The sequence below is a fragment of the Narcine bancroftii genome, chromosome 4, assembly GCF_036971445.1.
Source record: "Narcine bancroftii isolate sNarBan1 chromosome 4, sNarBan1.hap1, whole genome shotgun sequence".
In the NCBI taxonomy this organism is placed as follows: Eukaryota; Metazoa; Chordata; class Chondrichthyes; order Torpediniformes; family Narcinidae; genus Narcine; species Narcine bancroftii.
The window spans coordinates 233,740,150-233,768,074 of NC_091472.1; the positions used below are offsets into that span (position 1 = coordinate 233,740,150).

General features: G+C 37.9%; 1 protein-coding gene and 1 long non-coding RNA gene across 6 annotated transcripts in view; one reads left to right on the plus strand and one right to left on the minus strand.

Moving 5' to 3' along the window:
* The window catches only part of LOC138761718 (abl interactor 2), a 172,398-nt gene that overhangs the window by 109,007 nt on the left and 35,466 nt on the right, over positions 1-27,925 (plus strand). For all 4 annotated transcript variants that reach the window (XM_069934327.1, XM_069934328.1, XM_069934326.1 and 1 more), the window contains exon 3: positions 20,883-21,059. In XM_069934327.1, coding sequence (XP_069790428.1) covers positions 20,883-21,059 — 177 coding nt within the window. The remainder of the gene's footprint in view (positions 1-20,882; positions 21,060-27,925) is intronic.
* Positions 15,105-27,292, minus strand: LOC138761719 (uncharacterized). Of its 2 annotated transcripts, none has more exons than XR_011356452.1 (2): positions 26,181-27,292; positions 15,105-15,307 (listed from the first exon to the last, which is right to left on the minus strand). It is a non-coding gene; the product is annotated as an uncharacterized lncRNA (long non-coding RNA). The 2 variants fall into 2 exon arrangements; XR_011356451.1 differs by having other exon boundaries at positions 26,155-27,292.

Below are 27,925 nucleotides of genomic sequence, written 5' to 3' on the forward strand. Positions count from 1 at the left end.
TCATAGCAGAAAATGATGGATTGAAGGGTCTGCATGACCTAATGACACCCAGCACTTCTGTTTGAGTGAGAAAGCATCAGCCTTAAGTGTTAACTCTTTCTATCTTTGACCTGCTAAGCCTTTCCATCCATTTCTCTTTTTAATAAGGATTAAAAACAGCTGGTGGAAGTGCATTTTCTGTCAACTTGGAGAGATAAGAAGCACAAGCTTGATGATTAGATTTGTGTTTCACAGTCCAGTCTTTCTGACTGTTATCATTCCTGGCTTGTGGCCTTCCAAATCTCCAGTTAGTGGACTCAAACGTGCTGTTGCATCGCTCTTAAGATGAAAAGTAAATTAGTCCCAGGGGTTGTTTAGTGTGGAATAGCTATAATTTAGCCGTTTGCTCAGCCATGATTGTGCTGTGTTTTCAAGGCAGCTTTAAATAATTTTATGTTGTCATCCTTGGAATGTGTATCTTTGTTGACAAGTATTAACAGCATCTGCTTATTTGTTTATCCTTCTGGCTTCAGTCCATTCTCTGAACTTCTGCTTTGTCAACCATGCCCAAGCTCACCCTCTCCACCTCGTGTCTGCACCATACCCACATCCATGTCTGCCCCATTGAATTTCACTCCCTTTCTTCCTGGTTTTCAGTCATAAGGAAACAAGAAAATAGGAACAGGAGCAGGAATAAGCCATCGGGGCCCTTTAATTTTATATTTAAACTTAGTCATACAGCACAGTAACAGGCCCTTTCAGCCCACGAGCCCTTGCCAGCCAATTACATCCAATTGACCTACAACCCCCAGTCCATTTTGATGGGTGGGAGGAAACCAGAGCCCCAGGGAAAACCCAAGCAGACACAGGGAAAATGTATAAACTCTATACAAACAGCGCTGGATTTGAACCTTGGTCCGAACGCTGGTGCTGTAACAGTGTTGTGCTAACCATGCCGCCCTTCCACCCTCTTTTTTTCTCTGAAGTGAGAGTGTAATGGAGTCATACAGCACAGATACTGGCCCTTTGGTCCAACTCATCCATGTTGACGAGGTTGTTCAAATGGGCTTGTTCCATTTGCCTAAATGTTCCATATCCCTTCAAACTTTCCCTATCCAAGTTCCTGTCTAAATTTCGCTATTGTACCCATCACTTCTTCTGGATTCTCGTTCCACATACCTACCACCCTCTGTAAGAAAAACAAAACCCGTTTAATTTTTTTAAAATTTACAGACTTTTAAAAAAATTACTGTAACAGACCCTTCTAGCCCGCAAGCCTGCGCCGCCCAAATACACCCATGGGACCAATTAACTCACTAACCCCATATGTCTTTGGAATGTGGGTGGAAGCCGGAGCACCCAGAGGAAGCCCACGCAGACATGGGGAGAATGAACAAACTCCTTACAGACAGCACCGATTCGAACCCGGCTCACTGGCATTGAAATAGTGTGCTAACTGTGCCACCCAGGTCCCTTTTAAATTTTCCCACTAATGTGCCCTATCTTTGTTGGCTTGGTTTCTGTTTGAAATGACTGATATTCACACTTGGAGGAAGAATTTTGGTTAACGTGTAGATGTCCTGCACAAAGGAGAGGATATCAAGTTATATTGACCCATCCTTTACTGTTGATTAGGTTGGATTTGAGTCACCTTCAGCCCCTTCACCTCATTCCCATGGGCACAACCTTGTATTCTTTTCTCTATCATAGTGTTCACCTAAAGGCAAATTTGCAGTTTGCTTCAGCTGCATTTTTGGTAACATTTTCCATGGTCTTACAATTTTGGGTCAGAAAATTACTCCTGAATTTTCAATTGAATTTGAGCGACTATTTTACAGCTTTAGCTCATGGCTTTCATTTTGCCTCAAATGGAAACTTGTCATATTTTCCTTGTGTTTTAAAGCCTATTGTTATCTAAGCCTCTTAACAGGTCATGCCTCTATGGCAAAAAGGCACTCCGTCTGTTCGGTCTCATAGTGGTCATGTATTATTTTCAAGGTTCAGTGAACTTGATATCTTTATTGCTTTTCAACTCTACACCTCTGGGAATGAACTAGAATGTTTGTTTGCTTAATATTTTTATTAACTTGTATTATCGCTTATCGTGGCTTAGAAATCTGTAAAAGTTTTCCATCTCATTTAGAATTTTGCTATCCAGACTGTATGTAGACTTCATTTCCCAAGATGCATATCTCACTCCTAGCTATTCCAAAATTAATTTATAAATTAAAAGCCAACTCTAGAGTTTATTAATATTTAATTGTGTTTGACATTTTCTATCTAAACAATTGCCACTGCAGCAATTAGATCAAGGCAATTATAAAGCACAGGTGCAATTAAAATATGTTTCTTATTTTGTTGTCATCAAATTACAATGACCTAAGGATTCAGCATTGAGTTAGTTGGTAGACATTACAAAATCATATTACAAAGCTGCCAAGGAGTGCACACAAACCAGATGCTTCATCAGGAAACAAAGGAGCTGAAGGGACTCAATGGGTCAATCAGCATCCATGGAGAGAAATGGGCAGTCAGTGTTTGGGTTGTGACTTTTTTTAGACTATCGTGGGAAGAAGAAGAGAGACCAAGCATAAAAAAAAAGATGGCATGGGCAAAAGAGAGGACAGGAGGTCATAGAATACTGGGCAGATGAAGGTAGGAGAGATGGTGTGGGGAGACAAGCTCCCTAGTCGCTCTCCTCATGAATGACTGATTTGCTGTGCCCTCACCTAACAGGGGGTCCCCAGTTGACAGGGTTTAATTCATGAGAACGGTTCATAATTGAACCGTTCAGAAGTCAAAAGAACGAAAACGGAGTGTGGTAGAGGATTATAAAAATAACTGTGATGGGAGAGCAAGCAAGTGTAATAAAAGCAGTTGTCAGCTGACCTCACTGACTCAGTGAGTGAACTTGGTCATGAACTTGCTCTGCTTGGCACAGCTCAAATAAGTCAGGTTCTTGTAAGCTGGGGAAAAGCTGCAATGATAAGTTCAGAAAAATAAAACATCAGGGAATGAAGAGAGACAAAGGAAAAGCTGATTGAAAGCATTCAATTGAATGCCAAATCTTTCTTCACTAGCTTTGCAAAGTTGTTTTATATTGAACATACATATTATATATGTAAAGCATATTTCAGCACAGGGGGATAATAATTGGCCTGTTCATGCCATGTTATAGAAAAATGCAATTCCTGGGGACTAACATTTGTAATGATTTCAAATCATATTTTATCTTTAAAAATGCAATAGTCTCTGCATAAACCACTCCCTTTGGAAACACAGAGTAAATAAATTTTTCCATTAATTCATTCTGGGAGCACACTTCTTTCCTCCTCAATCTCACCCATTTTAATTACCTTTTTATTTTTACAATTTCTCTGCTGCAGAGATCTGTTTGTAACCACGTGGTACTTTGTCCTGCCGACATTCTCCTTGTATGTGCACTCAGTGAGAACTGGTTGACCATTTGATTCTGGAGGGCATTTCAGATTCACTAGTCCTAAAGATTACTCAGACAAAATGAGTTCTGAGACCATACGAATGACATTAATATTCCTTTATTTTCATGTAATAATATAGAACATGTAATATCACACAAAACTTTGTTTTTCCTGCTGTAAAGCAGACAGAGTCACCATTAGTATGGCATGACGTCCCTTACAGTAAGAGAGAGAGAGAGAGTCCATTCGGAGTCACTAAAGCCCCTTTCACACTTGCATCCCAGTAAATCGGCAATTCAGCGTCCTGGGATAGGAATGGGGGTTTGGCCTTTCACACTAGACCACTCTAAAATGGGACACTGAACTCTTTCACACTTGCAAGGGTTTATCCCCAGCGTTTGGTCTGTTCTACCTTTAATAGGAAGTGCCTGCAATGCATTTGCCCATTTCACACCTGCCTGATCTCAACGCCAGTGTCTGCAGACACCGAGGATTGTACTAGGGGCCATTGGTGTTTCATTCCTGGGATCACTGGCAAGTGTTAAAGGGGCTTAAGTGTCCATGGATTCGTCTCCAGTGCTCCTGCAACCTCTGCAGCCACACAGACCCCTCAATACATTTGTAACCTGAGATCCAGATCAAAACCTCTGTGTTGTGGGAAATATCTCAGACACAGAGGACTACTGCTTACAGAAAGTCTTTATTTTAAAAAGTGATACCATGTTTTTATCCCAAAACAAAAGAGAAAAAAATGGTTGAAGGCAAAGGACAAAGGAGGCATTACATCCTGCCCCAACAAGTAAGCAATTAGCAGGTCGCTTCCCCTTATCACCCTAACAAGGTGACAACGGCCCTATCTCCCAACTAGTGGCAGTAGCCTCACAATAGTCTGCCTGATGCTATGGCTACCTAAGCTTGCACATCCCTCAGCTATTTGTTAAGAAAGGACTGTGAACCCATCCTACCAGGAAAAATGTTTTAAATGTCAGCAATCTATGCTGGAAGATATGGAAGGCATGATTTTTCCTCCATACTCTGATACAATCAGGAAGCCTTTAGCTCCCAAGGCCCTTTGGGAGGCCTTCTTGCCCTCAGCACCCTCTTGAATCCTGGTTTTGATACCTGGTTCCCATGAGCCAGTCTCCAGCAGCCCACAGCCTGTGGCTCCTTGGGCCGCAAGTTGCCAGCAGTTCGTAGCCTGTGTGGATCCTTCAGCCGCTGAACCTCTCGGTGGTTGACTGCCGTAGTTATTACCCTGTAGGGTTGTCTTCCATATTGGAGGTGTTCTCCCTATTTCTGGTACCCTGCACTGGTCCACTGCTTCCCCGGAGTCTGCAACCCCTCCTGGACACTGCCAAGCACAGGCACTGCCATCTTAGGCACAGAGCTCTGTTGTTGCAGGATTTTAATTAAAAGCACTGTACTGAGCCATCAACTTGATGGCTCATGTTGAACTGGGTCAGTTCATTTGATCTTCTTCTCCTGTCATTTTAGGTGGTGGAGGTCCGTGGTAGGACTTCTCTGTTGTGTTCCATGTACGTTTCCCAAATTGTTCGAATACTGTGATGTTATTTCTTAAATTATTTGTTATTTTTTCCAATGGAATACATTTATTCATTTCTATGTACCATTGCTGTATTCTCAGGCTATCTTCTCATTTCCAGGTTGATATAATACATTTTTTTGCTACAGCTAAGGCTATCATAATAAATCTTTTTTGTGCTCCATCCAAATTGAGTCCAGTATGTAAAAGTAGAAGACACAAATTGCTTGTTTATTTTCATTGTGTGATGACATTGTTTAATGGGTTTTTTTTATTTTTTATTTTTTATTTTTCACACCATAAATCGCATTAACCATGATACACACTTTTTCCTTTTCACACATATACAGTGCCATTTTCTCCCCCCCCCCTCCCTCCTCCCATCCCACCCTCCCTACCTCCCCCCTCCCATCCATTTAAGGTATAAAATCTAGGATACATTAAACCAGTCAGACAATGTTGTCATTCAATAAAAATACACCAGAGATTCCACTGAGTCCATTCTTTTCATTTCCTTTTCCTTCCATTAACTTAGGTAGTGATTGTCCCCGGTAGGTTTTCGCTATTGTGTTTAATGTAAGGCTCACATATTTGTTCGAATATTTCAATATTATTTCTTAAACTATATGTTATTTTTTCAAATGGAATACATTTATTCATTTCTATATACCATTGTTGTATTTTCAAATTATCTTCCAATTTCCAGGTTGACATAATACATTTTTTTGCTACGGCTAGAGCTATCTTAACAAATCTTTTTTGTGCATCCTCCAAATCAATTCCAAATTCTTTGTTTTTTATGTTACTTAGGAGGAAGATCTCTGGATTCTTTGGTATATTGTTTTCTGTTATTTTATTTAATATCTGATTTAGATCTTCCCAAAATTTTTCTACTTTCTCACATGTCCAAATTGCATGAATTGTTGTTCCCATTTCTTTTTTACATCGAAAACATCTATCAGATACTGTTGGGTCCCATTTATTTAACTTTTGAGGTGTAATGTATAGCCTGTGTATCCAGTTATATTGTATCATACGTAACCTTGTATTTATTGTATTTCTCATCGTTCCAGAGCATAACTTCTCCCATGTTTCCTTTTTTATCTTTATATTTAAATCTTGTTCCCATTTTTGTTTAGTTTTACCATTTGTTTCCTCATTCTCCTTTTCTTGCAGTTTAATATACATATTTGTTATAAATCTTTTGATTATCATTGTATCTGTAATCACATATTCAAGGTTACTTCCCTCTGGCAAACTCAAACTGCTTCCTAATTTATCCTTCAAGTAGGATCTCAACTGGTAATATGCCAGCGCTGTATCTTGAGTTATATTGTATTTATCTTTCATTTGTTCAAAGGATAAGAATCTATTTCCTGAAAAACAATTTTCTATTCTTTTAATCCCTTTTTACTCCCATTCTCTAAAGGAAAGGTTATCTATTGTAAAAGGGAGTAACTTGTTTTGCGTCAATATTAGTTTTGGCAATTGATAATTTGTTTTATTTCTTTCTACATGAATCTTCTTCCAAATATTGAGTAGATGATGTAATACTGGAGAACTTCTATGTTGTACCAATTTTTCATCCCATTTATATAATATGTGTTCAGGTATCTTTTCCCTTATTTTATCTAATTCTAATCTAGTCCAATCTGGCTTTTCCCTTGTTTGATAAAAATCTGATAGGTATCTTAATTGTGTGGCTCTGTAATAATTTTTAAAGTTTGGCAGTTGTAAGCCTCCTTGTTTATACCATTCTGTTAATTTATCTAGTGCTATCCTCGGTTTCCCCCCTTTCCATAAAAATTTCCTTATTATTTTCTTTAACTCCTTGAAGAATTTCTCTGTCAGTTGTATTGGCAATGCCTGAAATAGGTATAATATCCTTGGAAAAATGTTCATTTTAATACAGTTTATCCTTCCTATTAGTGTTAGTGGTAAATCTTTCCAATGCTCTAAATCGTCCTGTAATTTTTTCATTAGTGGATAATAATTGAGTTTATATAGTTGGCCGAGATTTTTGTTTATTTGTACACCTAGGTATCTTATTGCTTGCATTTGCCATCTAAATGGTGATTCCTTCTTAAATTTTGAGAAATCCGCATTATTCATAGGCATTGCTTCACTTTTATTTACGTTGATCTTGTAACCCGACACTTCTCCATATTCCTTCAATTTCTTATATAATTCTTTTATTGATATTTCTGGTTCTGTTAAGTATACTATAACATCATCCGCAAATAAACTGATTTTATATTCCTTGTCTTTTATTTTTATCCCTTTTATATTATTTTCTGTTCTTATCAATTCTGCTAGTGGTTCTATAGCTAACGCAAACAATAAAGGTGATAGTGGGCATCCCTGCCGTGTTGACCTGCTTAAGTTAAATTGCTTTGATACATGTCCATTTACTGTCACTTTCGCTAATGGTCCCTTATATAATGCTTTAATCCAATTAATATACTTCTCCGGTAAACTGAATTTTTGCAATACTTTGAACAAATAATTCCATTCTACTCTGTCAAAGGCCTTCTCTGCGTCTAAAGCAACTGCTACTGTTGGTGCTTTATTCCCTTCTACTGCATGAATTAAGTTAATAAATTTACAAATATTGTCTGTTGTGCGTCTTTTTTTGATAAATCCAGTTTGGTCTAGATTTACCATTTTCGGTACATACACTGCTAATCTGTTTGCTAATAGTTTAGCTATTATCTTATAATCTGTGTTAAGTAAAGATATTGGTCTATATGACGCTGGTGTGAGTGGATCTTTCCCTTGCTTTAGTATTACTGTAATTATTGCTGTTTTACATGAATCTGGTAAGCTTTGTGTTTTATCAATCTGGTTGATTACTTCCAGGAGGGGCGGAATTAATAAATCTTTAAATGTTTTATAGAATTCTATTGGGAATCCATCCTCTCCTGGTGTCTTATTATTTGGTAATTTTTTTATTATCTCTTGTATTTCTACTATTCCAAATGGTTCTGTTAATTTATTTTGTTCCTCTATTTGTAGTTTTTGTAGTTCAATTTTAGTTAGAAATTCATCTATTTTCCCTTCTTTCCCTTCGTTTTCAGTTCGGTATAATTGTTCATAGAATTCTCTAAAGTTTTCCTTAATTTCTTTTGGATTATATGTAATTTGTTTGTCTTTTTTCCTTGATGCCAATACCATTTTCTTAGCTTGTTCTGTCTTAAGCTGCCATGCTAGGATTTTGTGCGTTTTTTCACCTAGTTCATAATATTTCTGTTTTGTCTTCATTATATTCTTCTCCACCTTATATGTTTGTAGTGTTTCATATTTTATTTTTTTATCCACCAATTCTCTTCTTTTAGTTGTATCTTCCTTCATTGCTAATTCTTTTTCTATATTTACTATTTCCCTTTCCAACTGCTCTGTTTCCTGATTATAGTCCTTCTTCATCTTGGTTACATAACTTATTATTTGCCCTCTAATGAATGCTTTCATTGCATCCCATAGTATAAACTTATCTTCCACTGATTTCGTATTTATTTCAAAATACATTTTAATTTGTTTTTCAATAAATTCTCTAAAATCCTGCCTTTTAAGTAACATGGGGTTTAATCTCCATCTATACATTCTTGGAGGGATGTCCTCTAACTTTACTGTCAATATTAAGGGTGAATGGTCCGATAGTATTCTAGCTTTATATTCTGTTTTTTTTACTCTATCTTGCATACGAGCTGATAACAAAAATAGGTCTATTCTTGAGTATGTTTTATGTCTAGCCGAGTAATATGAATACTCCTTTTCCTTTGGGTGTTGTTTCCTCCATATATCCAAAAGTTGCATTTCTTCCATCGATTTAATTATAAATTTGGTTACTTTGTTCTTTCTGTTAATTTTTTTCCCAGTTTTGTCCATATTTGAATCCAAATTCAGGTTGAAATCCCCTCCTATTAATATGTTCCCTTGCGTATCTGCTATCTTCAAAAAGATATCTTTCATAAGCTTTTGATCTTCTTCGTTAGGTGAATATACATTGAGTAGATTCCAAAACTCCGAATATATCTGACATTTTATCATTACATATCTCCCTGCTGGATCTATTATTTCCTCTTCTATTTTAAATGGCACATTTTTACTAATTAATATAGCTACTCCTCTTGCTTTTGAATTATACGATGCTGCTGGTACGTGTCCTACCCAATCTCTCTTTAATTTCTTGTGCTCCAATTCAGTTAAATGTGTTTCTTGCACAAATGCTATATCATTTTTTTCTTTTTTCAGTAAATTTAGCAATTTCTTCCTTTTAATTTGGTTATGTATTCCATTAATATTTAAAGTCATATAGTTCAACGTAGCCATTTTATACTTTATTTATCTTCCCTTTCCGTTTCTCCATCATTACCTTTCCTTCTTATCCATTTCTGTTTTCTTGTTTTGAACCCTTTATAAGACAACATTCCGAAAACATCAAACATTTTCCTTATTCTCCTATTTAAAACTTTTTTAGCCCCAATCCCCCCTTCCCCTCCTGAGTTGTCCTTTATCCCTTGTCGGACAACCACATCTCCCCTCTCCAGTTTGATTTGCGAATTCACTCGCAAGCGTCAGCTGATTTTGCAGTGACCGTAACTCCTCCCCACCCAGCCCCCCCAGAAAAGATTTCACTTTTCATATAACAAAGGTCACTCTTTTAATTCCCTCCTTATTCCCTCTATTCCATTTCCTTCCCTTATTAATTCTTGTCTATACTATTTATATTTTCCTGTAAATACGGATACATTCATGTATGCACATTATACATATACACACATATACCTCTTTACCCACATACATATAAATCGTGGTCATTTTTACTCTTATTACATGTCTTCATCTCTCTGTTTGTTTTGTAGTTGTTCTGTAAATTTCCTTGCTTCTTCTGGATCCGAGAATAGTTTTTTTCCATAAGATCGTTTTCGATGTATTGAACTCCTTCCTCTTCTTCAGGAGTTCAAAACTTATGTGTCTTTTTAGTTCGCAGTCTTTTGTACTCTCGTTACACGTCTTCATCTCTTAGTCTATTTTTGTAATTGTTCTGCAAATTTTCGTGCTTCCTCTGGATCCGAGAATGGTCTGTTTTGCTGTCCTGGAATAAATATTTTCAATACCGCTGGATGCTTTAGTATAAATTTATACCCTTTCTTCCATAAAATCGCCTTTGCTGTATTGAACTCCTTTCTCTTCTTCAGGAGTTCAAAACTTATATCTGGATAAATGAAGATTTTTTGCCCTTTGTACTCCAGTGGCTTGTTGCCCTCTCTTACTTTTTCCATTGTCTTCTCCAGTACCTTTTCTCTTGTAGTATATCTTAGGAATTTTACTAAAATAGATCTTGGTTTTTGTTGTGGTTGTGGTTTAAAGGCCAATGCTCTATGTGCCCTTTCTATTTCCATTTCTTGCTGTAGTTCTGGACATCCTAGGATCCTAAGGATCCAATCTTTTATAAACTCTCTCATATTCTTGCCTTCTTCATCTTCCTTAAGGCCCACTATCTTTATGTTATTTCTTCTGTTATAATTTTCCATTATATCTATTTTCTGAGCTAACAGTTCTTGTGTCCTCTACCTCCATTTCTACTGCTTCTTCTCGTTCTTGCACCTTGTCCATTCTTTTTCCCATTTCTGATAAGGTCATATCTATTTTATTCATTTTCTCTTCTGTATTGTTTATTCTTCTTCTTAAATCATTAAATTCTTGTGCTTGCCATTCTTTAAATGATTCCATGTATTCTTTAATAAGAGAAAGTATATCCTTTGTCTTGCCTTTCCCTTCTTCTTCTATTTCACTGTACTCTTCCTCTTCCTCTTCTTCTTCCTCTAGGTTAGCCATCTGTTGTTTCTTTGTTGTCCTTTTCTTCTCTTCTTTCTTGTTTTCGTTGTCTTCTATATTCTCCTCTTGCTGCAGCTGTTCTGCAGCTGTCATTGCCGGCTGTGGAGATCGACTCCCCAGCTGATTACCCCTCCCGTCGGTGTGTTTTTTTGCATGCGTGGTTGCGCACTTTTACTCAGCTCAGCGAGCCATTTTTGTAGTCCACTTTCTACCAACCTGAGGGAGCGGGTTTCTCTCTCCACCGCGGGCCTTTTCGAACAGGTAAGGCCTTCTCCTTCTTCTTCCGTTGTCTTCTCTTCCTCTCTTCTTACCGTTGGTTTCGATTTTTCTTTTTTCGTTGCCATCTTCTTTCCACCTTTATACTCACTTTATTTTAATTTTTATTTTTGTGCCTTTGTGTTTTCCTTTGTTTTTTCCGACTTTTCTGGAGAGGGCTGGAGTTCACCGTCCGGCCACTACTCCATCACGTGACTCCTCCGTTTAATGGGTTTAATGTATCATATATGTTGAACGTTGAGTGGGTGGGGAGGGGGAGTGAAGGAGGGAGGGAAGGGAGGGGGGAAAAGGGGAGAAAATGACACTGTGTATATTCAAGAGGGAAATGTTTGTGTATTTTGGTCAGTATGGTCCATAGTGTGAAAAATAAAAAAAATTAAAAAAAATTAGAACTGGATGGTTGGATCTTGTGAAGTAGCGCTGTTCTCCGCTCCCCTCTCTCATGTCCTCACCAGCAGAAGTGCTGCTGTTACAGCATCTCAATTTTAAAAAATTTTGAAATCTCTACAAAATCCAAGGTGATGAGGCACTGCACCTGCCTTTGTGACTGGTTGATCGACTTCCACAGAATGAATGAATCTTGGTCCCCATGTTTGGTCCTCTACCTCAACGGAATGGAACTTGGTACAAAGTTACAGTTCATTATGCTGTTGAAGCAGTTTGGCAGCAACCCAGGGTATTTTATATTCCAAATCTGACCACTGAGCACCTAATGAAGATGACCAGGAATTTATGCAGGACATTTTTTTTAAAGATAGCAGACACACAGGGACACATTTTACTAGGGGGAGGCTTTAATTTTAACCTTGACCCATCAATGTATAAAACCAGGAAGATTACTATAAAAAATAAACCAGCTAAATTTACATTGAACTCAATGCATGATATGAAGATAATTGATATATGGGAAAAACAACATCCAAAAGAAAGAAGTTATTCATATTATTCAAACAGACATAAGACCTATTCTAGGATTGATATGTTCTTGTTGTTGGCATAGATTGAAGGGAGAGTTCAAAAGGCTGAATATAAGGCAAGATTTTTAATCAGACCACTCACCCTTGTTATTGACAATTGCTTTAGAGGATATTCTGCTGAAAACATACAGATGGAGGCTAAACCCCATATTGTTAAAAAGCCAACACTTTCGGGAATACATAGAACAACAAATTAAAATATATTTTGAGACAAATGCAAATTCTGTAACAGACAAATATATATTATGGGACACATTGAAGGCCTTTATTTGGGGACAAATAATTAGTTATACGACCAAGATTAAAAAAGAATATGATCTGGAATTAGAACAGTTGGAAAAAGAGATAGTAACTATAGAGAAAGATTTTATGAGAAGGGAAGATATAGAGAAAAAGAGAATTGATAGAGAAAATATTGAAATATGATACATTGCAAACATACAAAGTGAAGAAAACCATTATGAAAACAAAGCAAAGATATTATGAATTAGAAGAGAAAACCCACAAAATATTGGCTTGGTAACTAAAAACAGAACAAGCAACAAGAACTATCACAGGAACAAGGAAGGAGGATAAACAGATCTCGTATAATTCATTAAAGATTAATGTAAATTTGAAAACATTTTATAAGCAATTGTATCAAACCAAAATCCCAGAGAAAAATAACAAAATAGAGGAGTTTTTGTCAAACATTGAATGACCCCAATTACAATTGGAGATCAAAATAAATTACTAAAGCCCTTGACAATTACAGAAAAACATGATACACTAATGACATTACAAAATAATAAAGCGCCAGGCGAAGATGGATTCCCTCCAAAGTTTTATAAGGTATTCAATAATCTATTAATTCCGCCCCACTTAGAGGTAATGGAAGAGACCCAGAATTTGCCTGACTCATGTGAAATGGCAATAATCACAGTAATTCCAAAAACGGAAGAAGATCCATTGTCACCGGCTTCATATAGACCAATATCTTTACTAAATACAGATTACAAATTAATAGCAAAATTACTAGCAAATAGATTAACAGACTGTGTATTGAAATTAGTGACGCTAGATCAGATAGGATTTGTTAAAAATAGAAGAGTGGCAGATAATGTCTGTAAATTTATTAATTTAATCCATGCAGCACAAATAAATAAAACACCAACTGTGGCAGTGGCTCTTGATGCAAAGAAAGCTTTTGATAGGGTGGAATGGAATTACCTGTTCAAAAATCTACAGAAATTCAAATTACCGGAAAAATTTATTAATTGGACTAGAGCACTGGCAAAAGTGGTAACAAATGGATATGTTTCAGACCACTTTAAACTGAGTAGGTGAACAAGACAGGGATGCTCATTATCACCTTCCCTGTTTGCTTTGGCTATAGAACCATTGGCAGAGCTGATAAGAAAAGAATCTACGATAAAGGGAATAAAAGTAAAAGAGGAACAATTTAAAATTATCTTATTTGTGGTGATATTATAGTATATTTAACAGAACCAGAAAAATCAATAAAAAGGTTATATACGAAATTGAAAGAATATGGGGCGATATCAGGATACAAGATTAATATTGATAAAAGTGAAGTGATGCCTATGAACAAAGTTGATTTTACAAAATGTAAAAGGGAATCCCCTTTTAAATGGCAATCACAGGCCATACATTACCTAGGTATCAGGATAGATAATAATTTAAATAATTTGTATAAATTAAATTACCAATCATTAATAAAAAAAATACAGGTAGAGAAATGGAAAGATTTTCCACTAACTCTAATAGGGAGAGTTAATTACATTAAGACGAATGTATTTCCATGCCAATAATATCTGTTCCAAACGCTACTGATTCCCTTGACCGGAAATTTTATGAAATTAAATAAATTAATAAGAAAGTTTCTCTGAAAGGGTAAAAAATTCAAGAGTGGCTTTGGAAAAATTAACATGGATGTATAAACAAGGAGGATTGCAGTTACCAAATTTCAAAAACTATTACAGGGCAACACAGTTAAGATCATTATCAGAATTTTATCAGACGGGAGAAAAACTGGATTGTATCAAGATAGGATTATATAAATTAGGAGAAAAGGTCCCTGAACATTTACTCTATAAATGGGATGAGAAACTGGTGCCACATAATAATCTACCAATACTACATCATATACTAAAAATATGGAAGAGAATACATCTGGAGCGAAAGATGATAAATTATCAAATACCAAAAATATTACTAACGCAAAACCCTTTAATTCCTTTTACAATAGACAATTTATTTTTTTGAGGAATGGGCAAGGAAAGGAATTAAAAGAATAAAAGATTGCTTTTTGGGAAATAATTTATTGACATTTGAACAGTTAAAAAATAAATATGGAATATCACGTGGTACAATATTTTCATACTATCAGTTGAAAACTTATTGAAAAGAAATGTTGGGAAAGAGTCTAAGATTACCTGAGAGTAGCTGCTTTGAAACGTAATTCCAGACACTGTGACAGTTAAAAAAAATTATTACAAATATGTGCAGCAAATTGCAATGCAAGGAAAATGATGAAGCAATATATAAACCCAAACAAGTTGGGGGGAAAAAATTAAATATATGAATAAAGAATGAAACATGGAAGGAACTATGTGCAGGGACCATGATTATTACAATAAATACTTAGTTTTGTGTGATACAATACAATTGGCTACATAGGCTATATGTTAAACCTAAAAAGTTAAAAAAATGGAATCCAACAACATAGGACAAATGCTTCCATTGTAAACAAGAAATTGGAACAACAATTCAAGCAATCTGGACATGTACAAAAGTGAAAACTTTTTGGGAGGATTTAAACCTAATATTAAATAGAATTACAAAAAAATAGGATACCAAAAGACCCAAAAATCTTCTTGTTAAACAACATGAAAGATAAAGAATTAGGTCAAAAATTTGACAGGGTTCGAAAAAGATCTATTATGATTGCACTCGCAGCAGGAAAAAAGTGCATAATGATAACTTGGAAATGCAACAATGGTCTATAGAAATGAACAAGTGTATTCCATTAGAAAAAAATTAACTGCAATCTAAAAGACAAATATGCTTTATTTGAATGAATTTGGGAACCATACATGGAGTATATTAGAAACCACCAATTTCTGACCTGCATCTCTTGACGTGATGTTACAATTACAAAAATAGTTACATATGAAATATTGGACGACATAATTTATTTTTCTTTTCTTTTTCTTCTCTTTTGTGTTCTTCTGTTGTTATTTCTTCTTACATTTCTTGATTTGTTATCGGGGGTGGGGAAGGTGGGGGGAAGAGGGAGAAAATGAAAATGACACTCTATTTTAACGTTGAATATTTGTATATATTGTTATTTGTATATATGGTTCATGGTGAAATACTAAATAAAAAATTATTTTAAAAATGTCTGATCTCTGCAAGATTTTGCACAGCACAAAATATCTCAAGAGCAATGATGTACAGGTACACAATCCTTTATCCGGATATCTAAAATCTGGAAAGCTCCAAAATCCGGCACTGTTTTCATGTGCTGGTATAGTGGAGGGAGAGACAGCAGCACGACTCGGGCAGGCAGGGGGGAGGGAGAGAGACGGCAGTGCAGCTTGGGCAGGTGGGGGGGTGGGGTGGGGGGGAGAGATGCCAGCGCAACTGGAAGGGGGTGGATACGGCAGCACAATTCAGGTGGGCTTCAATCTGGGCCAGCTGGCTTTTGTTCTGAAATCCAGAAAAATCCGAAATTCGGAACACACTGTCCTCCAAGGTTTCTGGATAAAGGATTGTGTACCTGTAATGTTGGTTGAGGAATCAAATATAAATTAAGATACTGAACAAAATATCCCATTCATATGAGGAAGAAGTTTAATACTTCATCCAAAATAATATACCTCCTACACTGCAACATTCCCACAGTACTTTTATGTGTTTACTGGACAAAGTTATGAATTAGCAACATTGGAAGCATGGTAAAGGGTGGGAAAGTTTGTTCCGTCAAGGACATTATTAACCTAGGTGGCCTTTTTATTATAGTGCATTCATTTCATGGATACCTTGACTGATATTTGCTTTATAATTTTTAACTTAAATTTATAATTCTCCAGCTGCCATAGTGGGATTCAAATTCTTGTTTCTGCACCAGTGGACCAGGGCTCCAGTTGCTTAATAACTCAAGCACAAGGCTGATGATGGTTTGAAGTGATGTGAGTGGCTCAGTGACTGAATCCAAAGAGAAAAACAACTCCCACTGAGATCCTGTTGCTTCCCAACCCTGCTGATAGTTAGATTTGGAACACATAAGTGTTGAAGAAACTTAGCAAGCTATGAAGCATCTTCAGAAAGCGAAGGGTAACCAACATTTTGGGCTTGATCAAGGTACGAGCAAAAAGCAGACAGGCACCTGAGTAAAAAGTTAAGGAGAGGAAGGGGGAGGTGAACAGGTAAGAAGTCAGCTCGATATAGCTGGGTAGAAGAGAAAAAAGGTGAGGTGATAAGGAGAAGGGGTAGCTCATTTAATCAACAGGAAAAGTGGTGGGGATCTGGACAAATGGGGGAAGAGGTAGGGAATGGACGGAGGGAAGGATTTGATGGAAGCTAGAGAAGTTGATGTTAATGCCATCTGGTTGGGGAGTACCCAGATGGATTATTGGGTGGTGTTCCTCCAATTTGCGGGTGGCCTCTGTTTGGCAGTGCATGAGGCCACAAATAGACCTGTGAGTGTGGGAATGGTGTGTGGAATTAAAATAGTTGGTCACTGGGAGGTTACTGTTATTGCAGCAGACAAAGAGAAGGTGCTTAATGAAATAATCTCCTAGTTTGTGTCCAGTCTCTTCAAGGAGGCCACAACAGGAGCAATGGATGCAGTAGATGACCCCTGCAAATTCACTAGGACTGTTTGGGGCCCCAAATGGCAGAGGTGTGGGCTCAAGTGTAGCGTTTCTTGTGGTCACGGGAATTTGTACCAAGGGGGTGATTAGTAGGGAGGGATGAGTGGATGAGGGTGTCATGAAGGGAGTGATCTCTGTGAAAAGTAGAGAGGAAAGTTGAGGGGAAATGTGTTTGCTGGTGGGATCACTTTGTAGGTGGCAGAAATATGTTGAATGCAGTGGCTAGTAGGATGATAGGAGAGGAGAAGCAGAATCCTGTCCTTATTGTGTCAGGGGGCAGAGGGGGCTAGGGCAGATGTGCAGGAAATAGAGGAAATATGGGTAAGGGCTGAGTTGATGACTTTAGAGGGGAAGCCATATTTTTGAAAGAGGAGGACATCTCAAATGTTCTGGAATGGATGACCTCATCTTGGGAACAGATGCTGAGGAATTCAGAGAAAGGAATAGGATCCTTACAGGAAACAGGATGTGAAGAGATGTGATCAAGGTAACTGGGACTTGGTAGGTTGTCTTGTAAGATGGAGAGAGATCAAGAAAGGGAAGATTGTTCAAGATTCAATTTATTTTCATGCAATAAAGCAGTGTCATATTACATGAAATTGCCTTTTGACTGCTGTAAGGCAGACAGATTCGCCATTGGATGAAATTGCTTGAAGCACCTCTTACAGTCAGAGAAAGAGAAGTAAATGAGTTTTCCCATAGTTGCCAAATATCTGTGGATTCACCTCCAGGGCTCCTGCAGCCTCCACAGCTGCACAAAATCCAGTCCAATCCATTGGCATCCCAAGCTCCAGATCTGAACCTCTGATACAATTAGGTAGTCTTCAGCTCTCTCAGCTCCCTCTCGCATCCCAGTTCCAATACCTGGAACCTCTTCAGCTAGTCTCAACCCAGACTCCAGCAGTCCACCACCTGGTGTGAGTCCCTTGAACGCAGTCTGGAGTCGATGTGTGACGAGGCATTGAATATTGTTCATTCACATTTGGAAACTGAGGATGTTGCCCAAGGAGCAAGAGATAACATCACTTACCATCATTAAGCAATATTATTTGTGCGAAAATGCACAGAAAAAATTCTTATTTATTGCAGTCAAACAGGTATTTGTAAAAAAAAATAAGCATAAACTTAATTAAAAATAAATGTATAAATAGATAATAAATATTTAAAGTAATCAGAGTGCAAAAAAATTAATACAGACAGTTCTTTTGTGCTGTCAGAGCAGTCCCTGATTCGTGTAATAAGGAGAGGTTCAAGAGTCTGATAGCAGTGGGAAGGTGAACTGTTCTTGAACCGAGAGGTCCTGGTTTTCAGGTTTCTGTTCCTTATGCCTGAAGGTAGCAATGAGAAGTTGTGACAAGGGTAATGGGGTCCTTTATAATATTGGCTGCCTTCTTGAGGCAACACCTCACATAGATGTCTGCAATAGATGAGAAGTTGCATCCTGTGATGGATCTGGCTATGTTTACTACTTTCTGTAGCTTTCTGTGTCCCTGGCACTTGAATTTCCGAACCAGGCTGTGATGCAAGCATGTCAGTATACTTCCCACAGTGCATCTATGGAAGTTTGATAGAGTATCTGATGACATGCAAAATCAACTCAGACTCTGACACTGCGGGGACTTGAAAGTTGCTGTAACTAAGCCTGTGCTCCAGGTTTTGAAGCATTGTGAAGAGTTGGAGATGCTCACTGCATAATTTCAATGTTTCATTGAGAGGCTTTATTCATGTCTTGCGAACAAAAACATTGCCATCAACCCACTAACTGCAGTTGTTGATAATGCCGTACAGCACATGTCCATTGTGCCAAAGTTTTGGAACTGAATCGAGTTTCCTTAGATCTGTTACCTATTTACTTCCTCTTTGTACCCCTCCAATGTCTCATCCTCATAACTTCTCTTTCACTGTCAGTGAGATGTTGGGAATCAGTCAGACATCTTAACGTAAGGTGCTTCCTGAAACCCAGATATTCAGGACTTTCAATGCTCCACTTGCTGCCTGCCTCCTGTCCTGTACTAACCTACTCTCTCCCAATCTACCTCCATTGTTGAACAATCGCATTCTTCTCCACAGCTGCTCTTAAAAGTTCAGATTTATTGTCAGAGTAAATGTATGACATCACATACAACACTTAGATTCTTTTTCCTGTGGGCAGGCAGAATTTCTACTTGCTGGTTACTGTAAACTGCAGAGTCAACATTTTCCTAACAACAATATATTCTAATTTTAAATTATCATCTTCCAAAGCGTGAGCTGCAAATTCCCAAATTTAGATCTCTTTAATCCAATAAATCAAACTCTATGGCTGTTACTTTATGTAGTTTTAATTCATTGATAGAACAGATAAACATTTTGTATAGGTTGCATTAAGACTTTCATAACAATGAATAACAAAGCATTTACTGTATGATAGAGATATAAAATGTATATAAAGATACAAATGATATAAAAAGCTTTTAAAGAGATTCACAAAGGTATATAAAGAGATACAAAAATTCAAAGAAAAATTTCTCGTGCTCACACTTCCATCACATCTTGTAGAAACAAAGAGCAAGCTATTAGCCTGGGAGGATATTATAACATATTACATCAGTCAATCATACTTTTACTACTATCCTGTGCTTCCTTCTACTAAGCTAGTTTTGAATCCAACAGGCCATCTTGTCTCAGATTACATGTGATTTAAGTTTCCAGACTAACCTGCCTTGCGGGACCATGCCAAAATCATGCAAAAGTCTGCATACACAACTTTCACTTCCCTGCCCTCATCAATCTTCTTTGTCACCTTATCAATAAAGTTTATTAGATTGGTGAGACAGGATCTGCCACGCACGAATCCATGCTGACTGCCTCCATTCAGGCCCTAACTGTCCAAATGCTGGAAGTTCCTGTCTCTCAGAATCCCCTCCAGCAATTTTCAAACACTGGCCTGTAGTTGTGTGGCTTTTCCTTGCTGCCCTTTGAAAATAATGGTAGAACTTACCCATCCTCTAATCTTCAGCCACTTCATCAGAGGCCAAAAATGATGTGAACATCTTAGCAAGGACCTTGTAATTACTTCCCCAGCTTCCCCAAAGGTGTGATGATGCACTTCATCGGCCCTTGGTTTTTGTCCACTTTAATACTATCCAAGGCAACTAAAACCTCATCCCCGGTTGTCCTAATATGGTTCAGCACCTCACCTCTCATTTCCTCCAATTCCTTGCCTCCCACTAAACACCGATGAGAAGTTTTCATTCAAAATCCTACCCATCTCTTGTGGCTCCACACAAAGGCAGCACTGATGACCTTTAATGGGACCTAGTCATCCTTTTACTTAAAAAAGCTTATAGATCTTTTGGGGTTTTTCTTTATCCTGCTGTCAGGTCCATCTCATGTCTTCTATTTGTCCTCCTGGTTTCCCTCTTAAGCATACTCCTGTATTTATCAGGGGATTTGTTTCATCCTGATCTCTTCAATCTGATATAATCCTCCTTTTTCCTGACAAGCCACAATATCAGTTCCTTAAACTTACCACCCTAACAGGGACATGTAGTGTCTGAACTCTTGCTGCATAACCTTTAAAAGATGTCCCACTTTCCAGTTGTCACCTTGCATGCAAACATCCTCTCCCAATAGAATTCTGAAGGTCCCTGACTAATTGTTCCAAAATCAAGTTTGTCCCAATTTTGAAGAGAATTTCTAACTAATAGTAGGCATGGACTTGTGAGAGAAATTTTATTTTACAAACTAGAATGAGTTCATCATCAAAATCATTTCATGTTTGGGCACGTGTTCAAAATGTGGTTGGGCAGTGTTCAACCGAATGTACCAAAAACTAAAATTGGATGTCTAGAGATTTCCTAGCTGCACTGATAAACTTGGCTGTGTTTGCTATATTTTGACTGATGCTCATTATCTTGTGCCCTATTGGAAATGTACTTATGTTTTAACTGTGTTATTCTTCACATTTTAGACTGTGGACATTCACAAGGAAAAAGTTGCCAGAAGAGAGATTGGTATCTTGACAACCAACAAAAACACCTCCAGGACTCATAAAATTATAGCCCCGTCCAACCCTGAGAGACCTGTCAGGTACATCAGGAAACCCATTGATTACGCCATCTTGGATGACATCGGTCATGGAGTGAAGGTATGCTTTGTAGAACTGGGAGCTGGAAGCAGCTCAATTTTGGAGAAAATGACTGGAGCTGCTTAGCGAGAGTTTAATAAAGTGGTGCATGGTGGTGGGCACCGTACATTGGAGACATTAGAGGTTGATCCTTTAAAACTAGAAGCAACTGAAAAAGTCATACTGAATTAGATAATCAATCTCAGTCTTTCACGTTTGAAGAAAATTTTTGACTCCTGAACAAAACAAGATCTGATCTTACAAAAAGTTGTTCAATAAAAGTTGCTTTTAATCTCAATAAGTCATTTTGAAAGGGATGGCTAATTGGGTGGTCATGATATTCTGTAAAATACTCCTGATTGTTCTTTAGCAGTGAGAGGTACCTCCAGCTAATGTATATTGATTGTGACACTGAAATAAAAAGAGAGCAAACCATGCTCTCCACATCAGTTGCTCTGTGTTGTACAAAACAATATGATTTGCATTGCCTCAAACATATAAGCACTGGAATTCGTCAATGAAAACTTTAGATCTCCCCACCCATATTGCGATTTAAGGGATGCCTTTGACATTCCTTACCATGTTCCTTTGGTAAGGTACATGGCAATAGAAGGTAGATAAACATGTCATCCTGAATAATCTGTGAGGATTGAGCTTCAGTCCAAATCTTTTCAGGGGAACAGGGAATCTAAGTGCAGAAGAGGAAAATTATAATGTTCTTGTTTGAGATTTGTAGCCAGTGATTCTCAACCCCTCCCACACCAATCTCCTGGAGAAGGAGGTTTATGTAGACATTTGCAAGATCAAGATTGGACATGGCAGAATTGCTCTTTAGTCAAATATCCTGTTGGCTCTTGCTATTCTAGTTCATGTGTCAAGGCCACTTGAGTAGAAGGCATGTGGTTGCCTGCGGAACTGTACCCAGTCAAGGCATACTTAAGGAAGTAAGGAGAGTTGGGAGGAGAGGGAGAAAGCAAGTAGATAAAAGAATGTCGTGGAAATTTCAATGGGTTAAATACAGAAAAAACTATTTTCTCTAAACAATTGATCATAACTAATTTGTTTTGGCACAGTTAGTAGAGCTATTAGCACAATGCTATTCCAGTGCTAGTGCCCCGAGATCAAATCTGGCACTGCTTGTAAGGAGTTTGTACGTTCTCCCTGTGTCTTCATGGGTTTCTTCTGGGTGCTCTAGTTTCCTCCCATTTAGGGCTCTTGAGTCGGAATGGCCTGTTACCATGCTGGATGTCTAAATTTCAGATTTTATTTTCCAAATGCATGTATCAGAACTTTATTTAGCAATGGTATCAAGAGCTCTCTGGCAAATACAGGAAAATGTCATGAAGACACCAATCATAATTTAATCAAACAGACTCAGATGATTGACTTCTTCTTCTGTTAGCCTAAGGGAAGTGGAAGATCTTAATATCCATGTGCGGTTGTGCTTTCTGTGATGGGCAGCTCCACAGTCAACAGGATAGATTTAGGGTCTACCTGTGCAGCTTTTCGGGATGAACTTGTAATTGTACTGAAACTGACTCCAAGGTTGTTTTTAAACAATTTGTGGGAGTTATCATTTGGTCTCGTTAAGAATAATGAACTGAGAGCTAATACTTCTTCTGGAAGATATTGGTATTTGCATCAATATCCTTTGAAATGTAAAAGTACTAGGATGGGAAGCAAGAGATTTTGCAAGAACTTGTGGCAGTCTTGTTTCTTATTTGGATCTGGTGAGTTGAGCATTGGGTAAGTGATTCAAGATTATTTTATTGGGTAAGTGATTCAAGATTATTTTATTGTCATGTAATAAAACAGAAAATGTGATATTACTCAAAATTTCCTTTAGTCTACCGTAAGGCTAACAAAGATTCGCTATCAACATAAGTTGCCCAGCGCCCCTTACAACCAGAGAAAGAGAAGCAAAAGAGAGTGCCCTCCCCCTCCGAGGCACTGAGTGTCCACACATTTGCCTCCAGCACTCCTGCAGCCACACAGCCTAACCAACAACAACCAAAGTCCAATTTGCTCACTTCTGACACAACCAGGAAGCCTCCGATGCCCTTGGCACCTCTCACATCTTAGTTCCGATACCTGGTACCCTTTCAGCCAGTCTCAAACTAGTCACCATCAGCCTGTTTCCTGTGTGTTCGTCACTGGTCTGCTGCATGGTCACTGTCCCATAGGTCGTCTCTTCTGTTTTTACTTCTCAAATGGCGGCGTGATCTTCCCATGTTCTAGGGCCTTGTGCCAGTCCTCTGCTTCCCTGGAGTCGGCAACCCCATGTGACCGTTGCTGATAACAACATTCTCAGCAGCATGCAACTGTTCATCACCTCTGACATAATAATATGTCTCAAGGTGCTTGATGGGAAAAGTATCAAACCAAATTTGACACTGAACCAAAGGAAGAGATATTGGAGTGCAACCAAATGTTTGGTCAGAGATGTTGGTTTCAAGGACTGTTATTAAGCAGATGAATAAAAGAGGTTTCACAGAATTTGGCATTTGTATTGGCTTCAAAATAAATGCTTGATTTTTGTCAATGAGGGAATTACAGATAGAGTGCAGATTGTGGAAGTGATTCTCTGCTCGTGATTCTGAATCCAGCCAGTGGATGATAGGGAAAGTGTTATAGTGTAGTGTGGTTTAGGTTTCTTTATGGGTAACTCAGTGGCTGTGGTGGGACATCTACAGGTTGTAGCCTTGAGAAAGAACATTTCTATGATGCGGTAGGGGAGTTGACCTCTTGGCAGTATTCAGATATTGAGTTACGGGAAGGATAGATATGGATCAATGAACAATTATTTCAAGGACCTTGAGAGATAGGAGACTGGCAATGGAGGGATTGCTTAAAGATGTAGTTCAAGAAGCAACTTAATGACAAGCTAGCTGTTGTTATCTAATAGCTTTGTGTGTATTGCTTTGTAGTACAAAATTGTTTGTTCTATACCCAGCCTAAGTTAACTATGGTACCTGCATTTATAGCCAAAGTCTGTTGTCCATGGGGAGGCATAACGAACCAAGAGTGCAGTTCTCCAATGAGAAATCAAATATGTAGATGTTAGATCAGAATGTGGCAGCACTTACTGGAGCTTCCCTCCACTCTCAAAATCTAGTTACAGTTGCTGCCCAGGTTCTCAAGTACCTAAGGTAAATACTATAGATGAAGGATCATTTGGGAGCCAATCAGTATTCATGTGAGAGAAATAAGAAAAAAAAACTGATTTAGTAATTAGTCAGGTAGTTCTTGAGGATAGCAAATTTTATTTCACAATTTAGGAACAATTTTAATGAAAATAGGATACTCATTATGTTTGAAATTTATACAATTAGGGGGCCAGCAACAATTTTAACACCATTAAAATGCTGATTTAAAGTACTCATGTATTGCAGTAAATGAGATGTTTTAGATCTATTAATTATATCGTTATATATTTCCAGTCTGAGGAATAATTTGGATTTCTCATTCTGAAGCAAGTTTTGGATAAGAGGTGTTCGTGGAACTATGAATATCTCATGATCTCATGATGACCGTTTATCCTGCCTGTTGTTGAGTGCCATCTCTTAGTTTATTACAAAATTTCTATTAACTCTGAGGTAAGGATGATAGGGGTCATCCACTCAATCTCTAGGTTAAAATATTACTCAAAATCTATTCAATATCACCTACCCTTATCTTAAACGTTTGCCTACTATTTAGATATCCATGCTAAGAGGAAACATTCTCTCTCTCATCCCTCTGTGTCACTTAATTTTGTATAATTTCAGTCCCATTCACCCCCATCCATAACTTGCCTTACTGTGAACTGTCATTATATCCTTCAGTAGCAAATGCCCTCATTTATATTGCTACCAACTAGTTCCCATATAGTTCTGGATTCAGACCATGACAAGACTGCTACTCTTCCTATTCAATGATTTAGATCTTGCTGTCCATTGACACATCATGCTAAGTGAAGACATGTCTCGATTTCCATTCCTTATGTGTTCTTTTCCCCACATCGGATGTGTTTGGACTCTGGAGCTTCATGCACGCCTTCTCTCACCAGGAGAGTAATGAACTCTACACAAACACTTTTGCTGGTCTGGTGTAGTCTATGGGTCTATTGCTATTTAAAGCAGAAGCCTTAATTGAGTTTAATCAGAGGATGCATTGTGTTACGAGTGCATCTAAATCCCATGTTCAACGTGATTGAAAAGGGCATGAATGTGCTGGGGAGAAATATATTTGTACTGAGGTGGGGTAGCAAGTTTTACATCACAATTTAGGTTTATAGTCACAGTCATTTTTTTTCCCCCCAGAGTAAGAGAATCTAAAACTAGAAGGAATAGATTTAAGGTGAGAGGGGAAAGCTCTAAAAGTCACACAGGGTATATGGAACAAGCTGCTAGAGGAAGTGGTAGAGGTGGGGGACAATTGTAACCTTTAAAGGACATTTAGACAGCTAAAAATGGTTTCAATCGATATGAGCCAAATACAGGCAAATGGGACTTACTTGGCTGAATATTTTGGCCAACATGGACAAGTTGGGCTGAAGACCCTGTTTTTGTGCTGTAAACTTTTTAATTTTTTTATTTATTAATCAAAATAAATCATACAATCAAAATTAAAATGCAAGTAAATGCATAATATTTTTCCCATATAATCCCCTACCCCCTCAACCCTAACCCTCCCCACCCCTCCCAACTCCCCTCTAATCTACCCCAAAAGAAAAAAAGATTAATTTTTCCTTTCTGACTAAAAGATGCTAAATTCTGGGTACTGTCTACAGGTTCACTCTTGGTGTGCCATTCTAGGTTGGGAATTTGAGATAGTTTGACCAATCCGCACCACCAGAAATTTATGTTCAATTCTTAACAGTTGTATGCACATTGACTTTTGAGGTGAGGTAGCAGTGTACAACCCCAGATCAGGAGGCCAATTTATCCTTCTGAATCTCAGGAGGCTAAGCCCATTAGTTTGCTGAGTTATGAACGGCTAGCTTCTCAACATCCTGGAACAATTTGATTCTCTTGGTCCTTTTATCCATCAGCCCTTTGGGGTGATCTTCCAAATTCATCTGATAGTTCTGCCAATGGTTTCAATTTTATAGGTATAGTATTTGAATCAATCTAACCTTTATTTGTGTGGAGCAGACAATACCTTGAGAATTATACATTTAAGTATCAAGTTGGAGGTTTCCCTTGCTCTTCCTCTCACAATCTTGTGGAAAGAAGGTTGCATTCCATTCATGTTGTACAGAGGCTGGATGGGAATTTGCAATTACTGAACAAGATAGCTGAGATCACAATATCAAGAATTTAATCACTTATGCGTGAGTTTAATTGTGGTCTGGACGTGATCAGAAGGTCCCTTTTATTGGCCAGTCTGTTGACATCTGATTGCTTCCAAAAAGTCCGTTTGCTCATTAAATCAAGTTGTGGCCACGTGTTTCACTCTAACCAATGTGTAACATAACTTGGTATCAGATGCTTTAACATTGATTCCTTTTGTACTCCTATCCTATTCGACTAACCTGTCAATGCTGTTTTCTTTTCTTACTTTTTTCATTTGCTTCATTTATGCATTAAGTGGTTGCTTAGATTTAAGGTAAGAGATCTCAGTGCTTTTCCGCCATCCTATTCTCTGCTGAGGATATTGCAGACTGGGTTGTTAAATGCTGCAGGTTTTGAATTCTTAAAACAGATATTTGCCATCACCCTTCACTCTGGTAACATTCTCAAAATTTGCTTTGTGTATACATGTTGGATTCCTCCCAAAGGTGGGCTCCAATCCTAAGTTCACATACACATTAATAAATCTAAACACCAGGCAGACCAGTCAAAGGATGACTTCCATGGTTACGACAACTCTGATACATAGTCATAATCACCCAGAGGCAATGACTTTGTGACCAAATTTCACACTCCAAATTTCTCCATGTTCATCCACTGTAGCTCAGTCCTGGATTAGTTGCAGTATGTTAGACCTAACAAATATGTGGATACACAAAGAAGGAGCTTCCCATTTATTGTTCAGACACCAAGATCTCTAAAAACTATCCACTCCTACAATATTACCCATCTACAGCTCTCCCCATCTGTCACACAAACCCTTATCCATGGCTGCATTCCCTCTCATCACATTTCCAATGCTCTTCTGGCAAGCTTCTCATCCTCCCACTTCCATGAGTAAAAGTTTATTAAAAAATTGATTTCCTTAGTTCTATTTGGGAAACAAATCTCTGTCATTGTTATCATTTTTCTTGCTCATATATGTTGGTTTTTTAACATAAAAATTCAAATGTCCCTTTCCCTTTGTTTTCCTCTTGTGACCTCATACATCTCATCTCTGTGATCTCCTTCATCCTTGCATCCTCTCACAGCCCTTGAAATTTCCCTGACTTTTGAACCTTGTGCACCTGTAAACCCCCCATCCATAATGGTGACCATTACTTCATTTGTGCATTATCATCACTCTAGAATGGTATTTTTAAATCTCTCCACCTCTTATTTCCTTTCATGGATTTGAGATGGGCTTTAGGTTAAGGCTCCAAATACTTGTGCGACCCGACATTGGTTACTCACCTGTCAGTACTGCCTATTGTCCATTTGAATGAAATTTCCAGTTAATTCCAGCCTTACTGTATAAGGAAAGCTGCAATGGATTGGGAAAGATGCCACTACAGTATAATTACTAGGCCTGTCCGTGGTCAACTGCATACCAATTTCTCCAAACCTCTCCTACTGTTCTTAATTCTGCTATCTGATTTCAAAAAAAAGGGTATGTTGCCGATGGCAGGATTTCATCTTCCCGACGTCCCATCTTTGATTGAGACACACTACTGTACTGGAAGGAATTCCAGGCTGCAAGGAATCTTGCCCCAATGGTAGCTGAGAAACCAACAG